General features: G+C 38.5%; 1 protein-coding gene across 4 annotated transcripts in view; it reads right to left on the bottom strand.

Moving 5' to 3' along the window:
• Window positions 1-612: 612 nt before the first annotated feature.
• STX7 (syntaxin 7) overlaps window positions 613-17,455 on the bottom strand; it is a 52,660-nt gene continuing 35,817 nt past the window's right edge. For 2 of the 4 annotated variants that reach the window (XM_033407074.2, XM_033407079.2), the window contains 6 exons: window positions 16,941-17,078; window positions 16,088-16,140; window positions 15,462-15,558; window positions 14,161-14,233; window positions 10,197-10,279; window positions 613-2,060 (listed from right to left, as the gene is read on the bottom strand). In XM_033407074.2, coding sequence (XP_033262965.1) covers window positions 1,815-2,060; window positions 10,197-10,279; window positions 14,161-14,233; window positions 15,462-15,558; window positions 16,088-16,140; window positions 16,941-17,078 — 690 coding nt within the window. In that variant the 3' untranslated portion in view covers window positions 613-1,814. Of the gene's footprint in view, window positions 2,061-4,047; window positions 5,383-10,196; window positions 10,280-14,160; window positions 14,234-15,461; window positions 15,559-16,087; window positions 16,141-16,940; window positions 17,079-17,455 lie in introns of those variants that run through there. The other 2 variants (XM_004263818.3, XM_049695625.1) reach the window with 1 other exon arrangement.

The following is a 17,455-nucleotide window of genomic DNA, read 5'->3' as shown; positions in this document are numbered from 1 at the left end:
CAGATGTACCATTTAACAGTTGATATGAAACTTCCAGAAGGCACTCACTAGCAACTGAAACTAGTATCAGTAAATCTTTGTTGAGGGTAAACAACTGCATTTCTAAGTTTCCACCAATGCTAAGAGATTTTGGAGTTAGTAACTACCGTCTAACGGTACTTACAGTAAACACTTAAAAATTTGTACTTTGGGTTTGCCAAAGTGGGAATTAATGTCCTTTCAAGTTTATTTAAAGACTCAGTTCAGTTCTAGCAGACTCCCTCTAAAACAAGTAAGGGTGTTATGCATGTAACGACTGCACAGGAAATCTGGTTTTGCCTTCCACCACTTACATTTTAAGCAGGAATGCCATCACTACACAAAACCTACAAGAATCCCACTCTGAGTAATTAAATGACCAACCTCTTAAAAACCTGCCAGAAGCAACAGGGTCTATAAAAATCTATTTAGTGTGTCGTTTAGTTCTACTTCTGCTTTTAAAATTAGAATTATTTGGAGAAAAATAAGGTTTCCTAATATTCATGATTTTCATGTTAACCAAAGGATTGCGAAAATAAAGGATTAAAATTGACCAATTGAAACAGTAAATTATGAGAAAATGGGTTAATGTGAGCCATTGAGGGTGTTCTTTATTCCATTTTGATACCACAGAAAAAAATAATAAAAATTGCCAAGGGATAGGGCAGGGTTAAATTAAAAATGTTTTAAGGGACATTTTACTAGGAACATGCATAATGCATTGGCTTTGAGTACATTCTGAAGAAACATGGATTCCAAAATTCCCTTAGCTCTTTCCTCTTTCCAGTGCTCTTCCCTCTATTGGGAGTAATAATTTTGCAAAAGTCCTATAAATGTCAGTCCTATCAGGACGCCCTAGCTCTGAATCCAGATGCTGCCACCAAAAGATGGAAAGTTGTTTCCTGGAGACAATACATACAGATCAACTTTCAAATTAGTAGCTACTTTTTAGAAAACTATCACTTTTCTAGTAGTCTGTTAACTGAGAAAAGAGAATGAAATTCACTTACTTGGTAATGAGGTAATAGGATAAACAGGAAGCCAGTCCTTAAGAATGAGCAGTCCCCAGGTGTAGGTGGATTCATCCTCATTCAGTTTTTCCCTTACCTCCTTCCTCTCCCACCCACCATTTTCCTCCTAACATCAAGTGTTTTTTACATGCTTAATACCAAAATGTAAGCTCCTTGAGGGCAGGGACCACATTCTTTTGGTTCACTCTAATACCCTCTGTGCCCGGGCATGTGGCAGCCTGGCACAAAATAAATGCCAAATTAAGTACACAAATATTTATTGGGCAACTAGGGAAGGACAGAGGAAGGAAACAGCTAGGTGCTGGGGTCCCAGAGTATATATAATACAGAGACTTTGTTCTGGTTGGGAAAATGGGCTTGTTTACCATTTAAAATCAGTGTTATTTTTTTTCCCCACCAAAGAACCCCTAATGGAAGAGAATTCTGTGAGGCTTTCTGCTTCACCTTGTTTGTGCCCTTTCCATCTATCAGCGTTTCACCATTGTGATGGGCTGTCTGCTGTCACCTCAACATCACTGTCCCCTCCTTCTGTAGTGTTCTTTGCACTGCAGGGGAGCCAGAAACTACACTTTCCAGAACCTCCTTTGCTTTCTAGTTCTAAGTCAGTGTGGCCCAAAGAGAAGCATTTCCAGGGGATGGAGGAGGCAGAGAAGGGAGAGGCCACCCTCCCTTGGAGGCCATCCAGGCAGAAGTGTGCACAGGCCCGCAGACACGGGCATCGCAGCAGCTTCCAAGATCTCTCACAGGTCACCTGCTTTGGTGCTGTCAACAGCCTAGACAGCTGGTGACAGTTCCTTGAGACTCACTGCGTCGGTGCTGCAGGCTGAGGTGACGGGAGCTTCCTGGATGCTTCCAGATTCTCACGGCCTCCTGGGCCAGCTCCTGAGATCCGCCCAGGGTGGTACTGCAGATGCACCTTCCCTCGCCTGCCCTTCTGACGCTCGGTGGAAGCTTCTGACTCCCCACATTGAAACACTTTATGCTTACATCATCAGGTAGTTGTTCTCCTGACTGAACCCAAATAGAAAGGTTAAAATACTTGAATTTAGCATTAAGAGAAAAACAGGTTTCCTACATGTCTTAGTGAAAGAGATAATGCTTCACTGAGTCTACTGACTTTGTTAAATGCAGATGAAATGAAGAAAGATGAACCTGCAGGTTTACATCAGGCAATTTCTTTATTTCCTGTGTGACAGTATTTTGAGGACACAGATTCCTAAAAAAGTGGGGGAAATGGTTTTCTCTTCACTGATTGATGAACTATGTCTGGACAGTCGTTAAGCAGAAATGTGATGTATTCTGTCAAGGAAGTGGTCCAGTGTAACACTTTCAGGCTCCTGTGGGTGCCAATCTTGCTATATTTTCTTGCTGAGAAATACAAGGTCAAGCTGCTCAAATCTTATGGTGTACCGAAGAGGTCTGGGAGCCAGAGGTCAGTTTTTTGTTTTCCTAAGTGAATTATGAAAATACGCAATTTTTTTTTCCAGGAAAGGATGCCTAATGATGTTCTTTCCCACTAATGAGAAATTTTCATCATATTTAAATGAACTAAAAATGTCATTTAACTCATAACTTACCCAAACAACTCTCAACTCCTTCTGAAATTTAATTTTTATTGTAGTAACCTGATCATGTGTAAAAAATAGTTTTGCTTTTCAAAAACTAAATGCTGAATAAGTTACCCTTGTGAATTGCTCTTCATTATTACGGCGGACAATGACCTTTTTTTCCTTTATATAGCTTTTTTTATTGTGACATTCCTTCTTCTACATGAAGAAACAAATGAAAATCACACCAACTAAAGAAACTACTCTGCATTTTCCTTGCTCAAACCACAGATTAATTTTTGTGGAACAAATTTTCAAGTCATTTTTCATTATAAATTTGTCTAGATCGGTATTCAAAACATGATTGTTTGTGTGTAAGATTTTACTTTTTCTTTTCGGTACGCGGGCCTCTCACTGTTGTGGCCTCTCCCATTGCAGAGCACAGGCTCCGGACGCGCAGACTCAGCGGCCATGGCTCACGGGTCCAGCCGCTCCGTGGCACGTGGGATCCTCCCGGACCGGGGCACGAACCCGTGTCCCCTGCATCGGCAGGCGGACTCTCAACCACTGCGCCACCAGGGAAGCCCGATTTTACTATTTTTAAACAAAAGCAGTGAAGACCCTGAAGAAGGACCCAGTGGCAACGTCTTCCAGGTGCAGTGTTCTCAGTGAGCGACACAGATACAGCTGCCGGGCACCCAGTGTACTCAGTGCTCCTGACTCCAGAGGCTGCCTCCATGGTTTGTTGTCTCAGACCAAGCTCCATCTGTGTCCATATCTGTATTTTTTTAGGGTTGATCCCACGCCTAGTAAAACAAGCTGCATTATGTTGAAACGGCACCACTTATTTTTCTACCACTAATCATTGTGCAAAACCAGAACATCTTCTTAATATTTAACGGCTAGTACAACAGCTTAACCCTTCATGCCACACTGTCATTCAGTTTAAGCAAAGAGGCTGGTTAATCTCAGTCTGCGTTGTTCAAGTATGTCTTCAGAACACACTAAAATGAATAATATGTGTCACTTGATAAGGAAAGTTCTTCAGTTTGAGACTCAGTTCAACTCAAACAGATTCAGATATGTTGACAGTCATGAAAGTAAGCATCACTCTTTCAAAGAGATTCTAAAACTCACCTAAAGAAAACCTTTGTTAAGAACTTAAAAAAAATTGGCTACTGTATTGTTTTTCATTTTATTTTTTCTAATCAAGACTACTCTTTTGTGGAAAAAATTGAGTTTTGATGACAAGCAAAGCAGCTTCTACCTATTAGCGGCAAAACCTTTTAAGATTGCCAAAATAAAAACTTTTGAGTACGCCAGTACTCCAGCAAGATGCAGAATGGTGGCCATGTGGTTACATCTCCTCTGTTGAGACTGCAGTGGCAAAAGTGTGAGGTAAGTATCAAGTCCCACGGAAGCAGAGTTCTCCTGAAATAAAACTATCCAGACACTTTTTAAAATCATCTTTATTTTGGTTGCAAAGATACAATTTACTTAGTTACTTAATATTTCATTTGTTCCCATTTGAAGTCTCATAGCTTGCCATGTAAAACATTGCCTTCACTATCAAACTGCTATATAAGAACATTATAAAATACAAACTATAAACTAAGATAATCTTCTTTACAGTATTCAGATTAGTGCATTAAAACAACATTGATTAAAAAAGGCAAGTGAGTTAAGTGGCGAACATCCAATTCCCTTTCTAATGAAGGATGGTACAAAATGGTATGAAGGGAAACAGAATTTTAAGTGTTAGGTGCTCAAAAACGGTAACTGTGGGAAAGTTACTTCCCAAAAGTAATCTTTATTATTCTACAGGACATAAGAGAAGGTAATTAATTTTCCATCATAACAGCTGTGGAAATACACAGCCGAATACAAGTTGGGATCTTTAGAATTCTAACACAATAGGTATTGATCTGTCATACTCTTCCTCCAAATCACATTAAACATTTATAGTGACCACACAATCCCCTGCAAACGAACGTGAGACTTAAACAGAACCCATATAAAAACAATCTATCCTTAGTATTTTACTAGCCAATCTACAGCAAATGCTTACTATATACACATCAGGAGTAAGAGATATACTAGGAAGTTATTCACTGATTTCATTCAGAATAAACAAGGGTCTTAAGAGAAAAATAACAGTAAAAGTTAAATAGACAATTTGTGTTGCTGTGAACTAGATAAAAACAAAACTCCAAACACAAACATATATGTTAATTTTTAAAGTTATTGACAATACTTCCTCTGCTGGCCCAAATCAAAATTAAATTTAAGATTTGTAATTGAAGTAACACAAACGTGGGTGCATGTTACACTGTGACAGAGAGGTGCACACAGAACACACACACACCTTTGAATTTACTAATTCCAAAAACTAAGTCAACAGGATAAATAAATTATAAACGAAAGGCACATACAATGTGGGCAAAAAACTAACAGTTACTAGGTCGAAAAGCAGGAAGCTATGCCAGCAGTGATATTTAAAAAAACTTTCAGTATTAGAAAATATCAGATTTAATCCAAAGAAAACTTCCCCCCAAATAAAAATAACAAAGTATGGGAACCATCCTTTAAGCAACAGCTTTAAAATAATAACAATTAAAAAAACCTACCATGATTAAAGGAATCTTCCTACATAATTTACATAATGTAGTGCAATATTGTGCTCCTTTATAATCTTAGCCTTTCACTCCCCATATGATGAGACCGATAATTACGACTCCGATAACAAGGATAAAAATGATGATGCACAGGGTTTTCCTGGATTTGCGCTGCAGATGCGAAAAAACAGAAACACGTTTACAGATGTAGTGGAGCACCTCTACAGCAAGTGAAGATCATTTGGTTCATTTCTAGAGTAAAATCAATGGTAATTTATTGCCCTCATTTTGGGCTATATTTTTTTGCTTTTCAATACATATAGCCCTATGCTTTCAAAAAATATTCTTCTTGAATTAATGGTATAATTCAGGGGGTAATTATTCAACTTCTGTTGCTACTTTTTCTAGATGTGTGGTTGGGCTTAATTTAAATATGACACAGAGAAATAAAAATTAATAATTTGAGCAATAGAGTTTACCTATGTGTGAAAACAAAAAACAGCTTAAAGGAAGATAAAGAAAGCAGAAGGTAAATATTGGTCTTTGAAAGCAGAATTTTCCAACAAGAGGAGAACTTAGAACTCATCTCTTTCAATTTCATCACAAAAGGCAGGAAGAATATTTAATTACCCTAATGGTTTACCCTAATTTATTTATTAGCAGAATTAGCTCCCCAGCCCAAGCTGAGTTAGTACAGGACTGGCACAGATTCATCTGCTTTCACCAGTCCTCTAAGGAAAGAGGGTGGACGGGGAGAGGTTTTGATTGTACGTGTTCCTGCTGGCCTGATGCCTGGTTCCTAGGCATCAGGCCAGGCCAGAGGCCTTCTAGGAGGCTCTAGGGTAGGGAAGGCCACATGGTTGGGGATTTAGGGGCTGGCCTCACTCAAAGCTGACGAAAGGCAGAATATATGAGTCCCTTCTTTAAAGTGGCAAGAAAACTTCCCTTCTCATCCAGACACCTACTCTCTATTCCCTTTATCCAAACCTCATAGAATTTTATCCAGGAGAAACTTTAGACAGTAGTTTGTCTCTTCCTTTTATAATAAGAAAATGGAGAAAGAGAAAGGGAAAATATCTTGCCCCATGATCATACTGCTAGTGATTATCAAAAAGAGGATGGTTCCTTTCCACTGATGACTTGTCTACTGATCACACTGTGCTTAGGCTGTGAGCTACGTTTTTTTTTTTTTTAACATCTTTATTGGGGTATAATTGCTTTACAATGGTGTGTTAGTTTCTGCTTTATAACAAAGTGAATCAGTTATACATATACATATGTTCCCATATCTCTTCCCTCTTGTGTCTCTCTCCCTCCCACCCTCCCTATCCCACCCCTCCAGGCAGTCACAAAGCACCAAGCTGATCTCCTTGTGCTATGCGGCTGCTTCCCACTAGCTATCTATTTTACGTTTGGTAGTGTATATATGTCCATGCCTCTCTCTCGCTTTGTCACAGCTTACCCTTCCCCCTCCCCATATCCTCAAGTCCGTTCTCTAGTAGGCCTGTGTCTTTATTCCTGTCTTACCCCTAGGTTCTTCATGACATTTTTTCTCTTAAATTCCATATATATGTGTTAGCATACGGTATTTGTCTCTCTCTTTCTGACTTACTTCACTCTGTATGACAGACTCTAGGTCTATCCACCTCATTACAAATAGCTCAATTTCGTTTCTTTTTATGGCTGAGTAATATTCCATTGTATGTATGTGCCACATCTTCTTTATTCATTCATCCGATGATGGGCACTTAGGTTGTCTCCATCTCCGGGCTATTGTAAATAGAGCTGCAATGAACATTTTGGTACATGACTCTTTTTGAATTATGGTTTTCTCAGGGTATATGCCCAGTAGTGGGATTGCTGGGTCATATGGTAGTTCTATTTGTAGTTTTTTAAGGAACCTCCATACTGTTCTCCAGAGTGGCTGTACCAACTCACATTCCCACCAGCAGTGCAAGAGTGTTCCCTTTTCTCCATACCTTCTCCAGCATTTATTGTTTCTAGATTTTTTGATGATGGCCATTCTGACTGGTGTGAGATGATATCTCATTGTAGCTATGATTTGCATTTCTCTAATGATTAATGATGTTGAGTATTCTTTCATGTGTTTGTTGGCAGTCTGTGTATCTTCTTTGGAGAAATATCTATTTAGGTCTTCTGCCCATTTTTGGATTGGGTTGTTTTTTTGTTATTGAGCTGCATGAGCTGCTTGTAAATTTTGGAAATTAATCCTTTGTCAGTTGCTTCATTTGCAAATATTTTCTCCCACTCTGAGGGTTGTCTTTTGGTATTGTTTATGGTTTCCTTTGCTGTGCAAAAGCTTTGAAGTTTCATTAGGTCCATTTGTTTATTTTTGTTTTTATTTCCATTTCTCTAGGAGGTGGGTCAAAAAGGATCTTGCTGTGATTTATGTCATAGAGTGTTCTGCCTATGTTTTCCTCTAAGAGTTTGATAGTTTCTGGCCTTACATTTAGGTCTTTAATCCATTTTGAGCTTATTTTTGTGTATGGTGTTAGGGAGTGATCTAATCTCATACTTTTACATGTACCTGTCGTTTTCCCAGCACCACTTATTGAAGAGGCTGTCCTTTCTCCACTGTACATTCCTGCCTCCTTTATCAAAGATAAGGTGACCATATGTGCATGGGTTTATCTCTGGGCTTTCTATCCTGTTCCACTGATCTATCTTTCTGTTTTTGTGCCAGTACCATACTGTCTTGATTACTGTAGCTTTGTAGTATAGTCTGAAGTCAGGGAGCCTGATTCCTCCAGCTCCGTTTTTCTTTCTCAAGATTGCTTTGGCTATTCGGGGTCTTCTGTGTTTCCATACAAATTGTGAAATTTTTTGTTCTAGTTCTGTGAAAAATGGTTGGCAATATTTCTTAAAGTAGACTTATTAATTTCCCAAATCATTCCCATCCTTGAATATGAATGGAAACTGCATTCAAAATCTCTCAACATTCAAATAAACTATAAAACACAAAGAACTAAAAAAAATTTTAATACTGTCATTTAAAATATAAACGTTAAGAGTTTTGCTCCATTATTCATTCCTGGCCCAGCTGTAGCTTTCTGTATTTCTCCAATGGCTTGTATATCTCACAGCTACAGGCAGGAATCCTTTTTCTTACAAAGTAAAAAAATTTGTAATTTTCTTTGTGTCAACTAGAAGTAGTATAAAATTTACAAAAAGAATATGTTCCTGACTCTGAAATTATCCTGAAAACTACTTATACCTTTCAGTATTCCATATGGCCATCTAATTTTTCAACAGAATATACTCTGCATATATTAAACACAGTTCAAGTTTCAATCTCATCATGCCCATGTATTTTCCCCAGATTCCACCTGGTTACCGCAGACCCATGTGTAACGTGCCTTCATCAACAATGAGAGCTGTTCCCCTAGAGTATCTTTTTTTCTGGGGCACCCTCTCCAGCGTGTGGTGGTGAGGTCCTGGGGTGCCATGGTGATGAAAGCATTTTCCACCTTCCTTTATGTTCATGGTCCATCCGAACTATTTAGAAGCACTGCACCGTATTTTGCAGAGGCATAAGTTTAATATCAAGGCTGCCAAGTGGGACTATTGGGAAGCTGCTCTCTTTCCAGCCCTTGTGTTGCATGGCTCTTTCCTCATCCCTCCAGGGCCTGTGGGATTAAGGATGGGGGCAGCTCTTGCTCTGGAGGTACAACTTGGGAAGATGTGTTCCTTTTCCCCAGGGTGGCTATAGGCCTTCCCTTCCACAAGGAAGAGTAAAAATAAAAATTGGGGATATATCTATATCCCCCTGAAGTCCAAAAGGAAAACTAAATTATATGGAATCCCAGTCACTGATGAATCCTGCTAAACACTCTGAGCAGCTATAACTGTTGGTATTTACAGATTACTCTGTGTGTGTGTGCGTGTGTGTGTGTGTTCAACTATTCATGAATGACACCTACATTCTAGGACATGGTGACATTAGCTATCTTGAGCTGCATATCTGAATCTCATGCACAAAGACAGTAAACATGAGTTACTCTGTCGGTGAGCACAATTGGTTGTATAACTCAGCATCCTCTATATGCACTGATTTGTCCAGTGAAAAAAATGGCATTGAAACTAAAGGGAACTTCTAAGATCAGTGAGAAAAGTGAAAAGCAATTAAAAAATACCTAGGATGGTGATAATATCTTAGAAATTTTATAAGAAGGTAATAAGTTTCTGAGAAAATAATTATGAACAACTACATCAACAAAAAAAAATGAAGTTTTAAAAGGGAAATCAAATGCTAGGGTGGTATTTAGGGGTTCCCAAAGAGCCTGGGCTTATCTTTGTTAAACGTCAAAGATCTACATATTAAGTGATATATTAATAGTTCATGGTGCTAATATTTGTAGTCCTTTATATATATTTATATTTGACTCATACCTATGGATTCCCTATACTAACCTGATTCACTTAAGAGATCAGTTCATTCCTGGTGAAGAGTCTGCTGAATGCTGACAGAATACCCACTGGTCAGGGACACTCACTCTAAGCTAATATAATTTCCACAGGACCTGAAGAGATCTTTCTGGGACAAGGATCTTTGCCTCTTTAGTCCATAGTATCATTGACAAAAAAGAAAGGTAGAAGGGAACAGCAAGAAACAGAAGGAAATCGCTATCAAAGAGGTTTCTGGGTTGAAATGTCAAAATGACATCGGAGACCAAAAGTTGTCAGAAAAGACCGGAGTTGTGTACTGCTCCTCTCAAGACTCTAAACTTCCCATCCCTGTGGGCACAACACTGGTTCAAACCTGAGAACAGACAGGCTACATACACGCAGTTTGAACTGACTGGCATATTTCTAGCCTGTCTTCCATGGCATTTTGAATTTTAACATCTCCAGCCACTTTAAACCTGATTTTACACACACACACACACACACACACACACACACACACACACACACACACGTTTAAAAGTCTGAGTTATAAGACAATTCAGCACAGTTAATATTACCTGATAGTCTGCCGCCCTTGACAGCTGCTGGTTTGCTTGCTGGACGTGCACCTCAGCATTTTCCACATTGGCTTCTATGCTATCTTTAAAATAAAACACACACACAAAGCGGGTGCTGATGCTCTAGTAACAGAGCTGTATCAATCACCAGATTTTATTCAAGGTAAGATTGAACATGTTCACTATTCAAAGGTTAATATTAATAGTGTATGGGTAAGGCTGAATTTTTTTTTTTTTAGTGATACTACTTCTCAGGTGATCCAAACAATACTGAAGAATTTGAAGGAAAGAAACTTGATTATCTTCATTATAGTGCACTCCAGTTCTACCTGGTAACCCCCAAAAGTACCGTCACCAGTACCTGCATTCTGTGATGGCCAACTTAGCAGCAAGCAAGGCATCTGAACTTTAGTTTAGGGTAAATATAGAGAACTGAAAACCGTCATCTGCTGGGCGGCCCTCATCAACCTCCTTCTGTGCTGAAACCTAGGCTCCCTGAGGGTCCCCAGAGTCTTCTCAACTGGTGACAATTTCCTCCCCCCCTCCTCTGACCTGGGGGTGGAACAGGTGTCAGTCTGTAGGATGGGTGACCACTATTTCCTCCTCCTCCCTGCCGACTTTCAGTTTTAGAGCTAATGCTGTCCAACTCATTCAACCCACCTTGCTGCAGACATCCACAGATGTCTTTTCTTCTCATTCTTTGAATATTTTAGCCCCTGAGTCACTGATATTCTTTTCAATGCTTCTACTGTCCTACATATCGGTGATTTCAATATCCAATTGCTGAGCCTCTAATGCCCAGGCCTCTCAATTCTTTGAACACATGTTTTTCAAAGACTTTGCCTGTGGCGCTTTCCGAGCCACCCACATCCATGGTCACACCCCAAACCTGTCATTACCAATAACTGCAGCTTCTCTATCATCTCCGTTTCAGGTGTCACTCTCTGATTACCATCTGCTACCTTTAGAGTTCTCGCCTTCTAAGACCCCAGCTTTAGTGATCCTACCACTTTTTCACTGCCCCTCACATACTTCATGTCCTCACTTTCCTCTTTCCTAACCTAGACTCCATATACACAGTCATCTGTCACTGGTTTCTTGCATTTATCCTCAGCCCTCTTCCCTCCTACTGTGGTCACAGTTAGGTGACAAAACCCCAACCTGTCCCATGCAGCTGAACATGGGTGCAAAAAAGAATCGCCGTGATGACTTATTTCACTTTAAATTCTTGACTGCACAGCACGCCTGCCTCATCTCCCCAATTCCTGGAACACTAAGTCACACTTCCTCCCCTCTGCCCTAACTTCTCATGCCTCGTCACGCATTGTCATTCTCCACCAGTGACCTTATTTCTAGGTCACTGAGACAATAGGAACAACCAGAAGACACTTCCACAATCTCCTTTGACCCTACCCACCACCACATGCAACAGTCTCTGTGCTCCCCATGCGTGTACTTTATCCCATTCCTTGTTGCCTAGTTCAAAGACTTCAGGCCAGCAATTTCCTCCCTCTCACTATCAACACTTCTTTCCCATCAATCCTATTGCTGTCATCTTAAAAACACACAAACAAACCCCCAACCCCCTCATTTATGCCACACCCACTGGCAGCTATGACCTCACTTGACTCCTAGAAAGACTTGTCTCCACTTGCTATCTCCAGTCGCTCTCCTCCCAGTGTCTTTTGAGCCTACTTTATCATACTTTCACCTGCACTATTTCACCAGCACAGCTCTCATCTCAGGTCACCTATGCCCCACACATTGTTAAATTCAGCAATCAATTCTAAAGCCTCAGTTTACCTAACCGAATAGCAGCATTTGAGAGAGCTGACCTGCCATCGCTCTTGAAACGCTTTCTCCCCTCCATTCTAAAACTATACATTCACGTGGTTTTCTTCTGTATCACTAGCTATTCTTTCTTGGTCATTTTTGTTCGTTCCTCCTTGGCTCTCTAGGCTCTAAATCAGGGATCAACAAACTTTCTTTGTCTCAGATAATAAATACTTTAAGCTCTGCAGTTCATTCATATGGTTTCTGTCATAAATACTCAACTATGCCTCTGTTGTACAAAACTTGTTGTAGATAACGCATAAACGAATGGATGTAGTTTGCCGACCACACCCTAAATATTTACAGGTCCTCAGACACCCCTCTTCTCTATCTGCACTTATGTCCTAGGTGATCTCACCTAATCTCATGGCTTTAAATACCATCTATGTACAGATAACGCCCAGATTTATACCCCCAGGCCAGACGTCTCCCCTTTACCCCACCTTCTCGGTACCAATGCCTATCAAACCTTTACCTGGGTGACACCTAGCCCCTGAATCGTAACAGATCCAAAAATCACTGATTTATAGCCATCCAAACCAGCTCCAGTGACAGATTTCCGCATCTCAGAAAACGGCACCGCCATGATTTTCGTGAGCCAGGCCAAAACCTCACAGTCATCTTTGAATTTACTCTCTCACATCCATATCCAGATAGTCAGTAGACCTTTTTGGCTCTACATTTAAAAAATATCCAGAATCCCACTGCTTCTCACCACTTCACTGCTTCCGTACTGATCCAAGACAACATAGCTGCCCACGCGGATTCCTGCAATAGGCTTTTAAGTGCTTTGTGTTTGGTCTTGTCCCTTTGCAGTCTGCTCACCTAAGTCAAATGATAACGCTCCTCTGCTCAAATCCTCCTGTGGCTTCCCCTCCATTAATACAAAAACAGTCCTCACGATGGCTCAGGGGCCTATGTAATCTGGTCTCCTTTGACTTCTGACATCGTCTCCATCCTCCTCTTGCTGACTCCATTGGCCCAAGATGTCAGGCGTGCTTCTGTCTGAAGGCCTTTGCACCTGCGGTTCCCTCTGCCTGGAACACGTTCTCTTGCCTGCTCCCTTACTTCCGTGAAGTCTTCACTAAAATGTCACCTATCAGTGAGGCCTTACCTGACTCCCTCAGAAAAGCAGCACATTCCCCCCACCTCCTGCAGTCCTACCCCCGACCTGGCCTTATTTTCCTCGTAACACTTATCACCATCTACTTACTTTTCTTTCTGTTTTAATTGTCTCTCTCTTCCAATTAGATTATAAGATCTTTTATCTGTTGTTTAATTTCAGCTGAATCCTCAAGGCCTAGATTTATGCCTGGATATAGTAGGCATTCAATAAACATTTACTGGATGAATGAATGGCTTTTGAAAATTTACCTTACTGGGGCTACAGAGGAGGGTAAAAATGGACAAATAATAATTATATTAAACTATAGGTCCAAGCATTTCAACTGAACCAAATTCAGAAAATGTATTAAATATATCTTTAGCATACCCACAGATATCTTCATATATCAAAATGATAAAGATGATCAGAATCCTGATCAATGTTGACAACTACACCTTAAATGAATTACAATTACATTTAAAACTTAAAGGAAGTCTTAGTCACTGATTTTTTTTTTTTAAAGAATTTTTCAAAAAGAATTCTCAATATCTAAGTAATACGACTAAATTAATGTACTAAAAAAGCTATAAGAATTAATGTTCAGGCAAATGGCTTCTTATTCCCTCTACTTTGAAAGACAAGATAGTGTGCACAATTATGAACAGATGTTTTCCCCAAAGTCCTTGGTGTGATAAGAATTAAATTGGGATAAGACAGAAACCAGAGATCCTGGAAATAAGCTAGAATGATGTTAAATGTTACCTTCCATGATCTCAGCAGCAGCAGACCCTGATTAAATTTGGAACTTCTTAAATAAATTAAGCTGGTCATTTCCACCAGTAGGAGCCAAAAACGAGATCTGTTTTAGATAATGCCAAGGGTGATGCTTTGTTTATTACAGACACTGTACTTTTGATTTCAGGAGGACCGAAAGAGAGGAAGGAGCTACCCTGGCTTGAGAAGTTACCACAGGTAAACTGCATGTAGCTTCCTTCTGCCTCATGAAATCTAATGAGTAGGGCTTACCTATTACATCTCCTTGCTCATGAATCATCATTCCCAAATCTTTAAATATTTCATTAATATCCATAATATCAGCCTAAGAGAAAAAAATGCATATTATTGTAATCAGAAATTCAGTCCCCAATCCACAAAAGGAGAAAATTTTAGAAAACACAAACCACTGCTCATACCTAGGTGAGCATGCATCTGGACCTAATAACATATATTTGGGGAATATCAGAAAACTATTTTACTATAGGCAATCCCAAGTAAGTAGACTCTGAATCTCAGTTCTCTAAAATAAGTTTGTGATGTTAAAAATATCAAGTGATTCAGAGTGGAAATGAAGGACTATACAATAGAGAAGGGTTGTGGGTTACTGAATTTATGTCATGCAATATGATTAGTTTTGTTATCATGAATAGTATTTCCTCAAAAAAGTAAAAAATATTCTTATTGTATTTCTAGTAAAAATGTATATGTCAATTTGACACTTTAAAAGAATAAAACATTAGGTGTAAATTCAAAGCCTCACATTAATAAATCTGAAAATGCAATGGAAGAGTGATGGATAAGTTATAAATTTAATTTTCTTCAATATATAACTATTATTTTGCTTGATTAAAAAGTAAAGTTTAAACACTTTATTCAGGAAAGGTGGGGCAATTTACATATTCATCCTGTGCCTTAGTTCCCCCATCTGTAGAAGGGCAATGATAATGACACAGTTAATTACTTCACAGAGCTTTTATGAGAACTAAGTAAGACAATTAAAGAATTCATCACATAGTGCTTGGTGCATGAAGCCCTCAATAAATGGTAGCTATTGTTAGCTATTATTAGCCCACTTTCTAGGGAACAGGTAGGTTCCCTAAGAACTAAGGCTACTAAACCTTTTAGACCTCTTTGATATCCTACACACACTAAAGAGAAATAAAACACTTTTAAAGCCCTTGGAAAAGTCTTATTCATGCAGGTGTGATGTGTATCATGTGCCATGGAAGCTATCTAGACTCTCTGAACAGACCTTTATCTCTAGACTGATAATTTTCTCAATGCTCAGGTGGCTTGAGATGACTTAACAGAATTAAAAAAAAAAAAAAAGTTGGAGTAGAGGGAAGTATATTTTCTCATCCTTGCACAAATTCTAAAGAAATTACTTTTTTTTTTTAACAGAATGACTCTAATTTATACGAAATATGCCATCAAATTGATACATCTATTTAGTTTTCTTTCTTGACCTCTCTCCCAGCATCATCTAAGCATCTTGAGGACAAACTCACTAAGAACAGAACAGCAATCCAATTCTGCAATGTAAAGCTTACTTCGAGTTGCCTAATAGAAGACTCTCTCTCCTGAATAAGGCGGAGGTCATCCTCTGTAATTTCTTCATCCTGCACCTGCACCTGAGGCTGAGTTTGGCTATTAAAAAGAAAAGAATATGTAAAAAAGAAAAACCGGTATGAAAACAATGAGGCTTCCTTTTTATTTAAGAAATACTTATTGAATAGAATATTTTTTCTTCAAAGTCATAGAACTGCTCACTTAAATTCTAAAAATATAACAGAAATGTTAACCAAATTTTATTCATGTTTCATTTCAATGATGTTATTATTATTTAATTATTGGAAACTATTATATTTGGCAAGTGAGTACTTCTTCTTGGTTGATTTAAACTTCACCTATGGGAATAATCTATATCAAATAATAATTAAGTCAATAATATTTATTTGGATAATTAAAGAGTATTATTGCTATACTGGAATATTTTTATATATTTTATAATAAATAATGACTTTGAAAATTTTTCAAACTTATTGTTTTCTATTTATAAATAACTTAGGATAGTCATGATATATACTGAAAGCTTTAATTCTGCCCAGGGACTGTGATGTAAAAAACGTATTTGAAGAATTATCTTTTGATCTGTATAATGTTTTATACTTCTTACCTTTCCCAGGACACAAGATTCCTTTCTTTTGAGCTCTCCTCAGGAAAACCACCCTGAATAATTTAGTAACAGAATGGATTGAGAAGATGCAAAGGAAAAACACACAACACTCACATTTTACTTCATAATAATCTAAACTGATTTATGTACACACTGGAGTGCAGGTGTAAGAAAAGAGAGAGAAAAGTTCTTGTTCTAGTATTTTAGGTCAATTACTTCATAATAAAAAAAACTTCGTAATAAAATAAACTTCGTAATAAAAAGAATTATATCCTAAGCTGACAAAGAAGGAATTCATTAAATATTCTCAAGGGCCAAATAACAAATATTATTTGATTAAAACATAATGTAGTCTTGGAACCTCTATATTAAGGAACAACGAAACAACCTGTGATAGTTTCTAGGGAGATTTAAAATTAGATTAAGTCAAGATTCCACTCTAACTTATCCTTTATTTTCTCCAGGTGTACATTCGTTTTAAATATTCATACAATATATTCACTGTTCATTTACATCATCTTCATATAATGCAGGATTAAAGTGCTCTCTACTCCAGCACGAATACAAAGTAACAGCCTCAGGCTCAAGTTAGGATTTGACTCTAATCTTTTCTGACAAAACATTTCTATATTTTTACATAATCTTTTGTTCCACAACATTGACAGAATAACCACAATAATACATAATGATCATCCTTCTTAAAAACTGATTAGAAACACCTGAAAATAAGTATTCAAATACCGATTTCCAAGATATTCACAGGTCTTTACGACTCAAGAAACATGCCCTATAGCTCTTCACGGGGCCTCGGAGGGTACCACGTTCTTTTTACAGTGCTGATTTAAATACTTACAGACACTCTGGAACTGGCTCTTACTCGAGCGACAAACTCTTTCTCTCTCTCAGCAGCCTGTCTCTGCGCCTTCTGAAAGTTTGTCAGTGATGTGGTGAATTCCGCCACTAAGCGATCCTTCTGTATTTTCCTTTGACGCTAGAGGAAAGCCGGAGGGGAAAGAAACCTACCAGAATCAAGCTGTGAAGCTCTATAGAATTTGCAAAAGTTGTTTTGCCAGTAGCTGGCTCTTTATTTAATTCTGAAAATTTCACTCACTCTCCTATTACAGGGCCTTACTGATTAACTCAATAACATTTTGAACAATTTGACAGTATGTTCAAATACTGTGCTTATTTTACCTTGAGGCAAAAGGCCCATAATGTTGGATTTCTCACCTCAAGTTCTCATCCTAAAAACTGGGCCATGATTTTATGTTAAAGTATTTTTTTTTAAATGAAAATAAAACCTTTGACTCACCTAAGTAATAACTTCCACAAAGTAATAAGCAGGGTGATAAATACATGTGCCCCTAG

The sequence above is a fragment of the Orcinus orca genome, chromosome 12, assembly GCF_937001465.1.
Source record: "Orcinus orca chromosome 12, mOrcOrc1.1, whole genome shotgun sequence".
Taxonomy (NCBI): domain Eukaryota; kingdom Metazoa; phylum Chordata; class Mammalia; order Artiodactyla; family Delphinidae; genus Orcinus; species Orcinus orca.
This window is presented reverse-complemented; position numbering and strand designations above follow the sequence as displayed.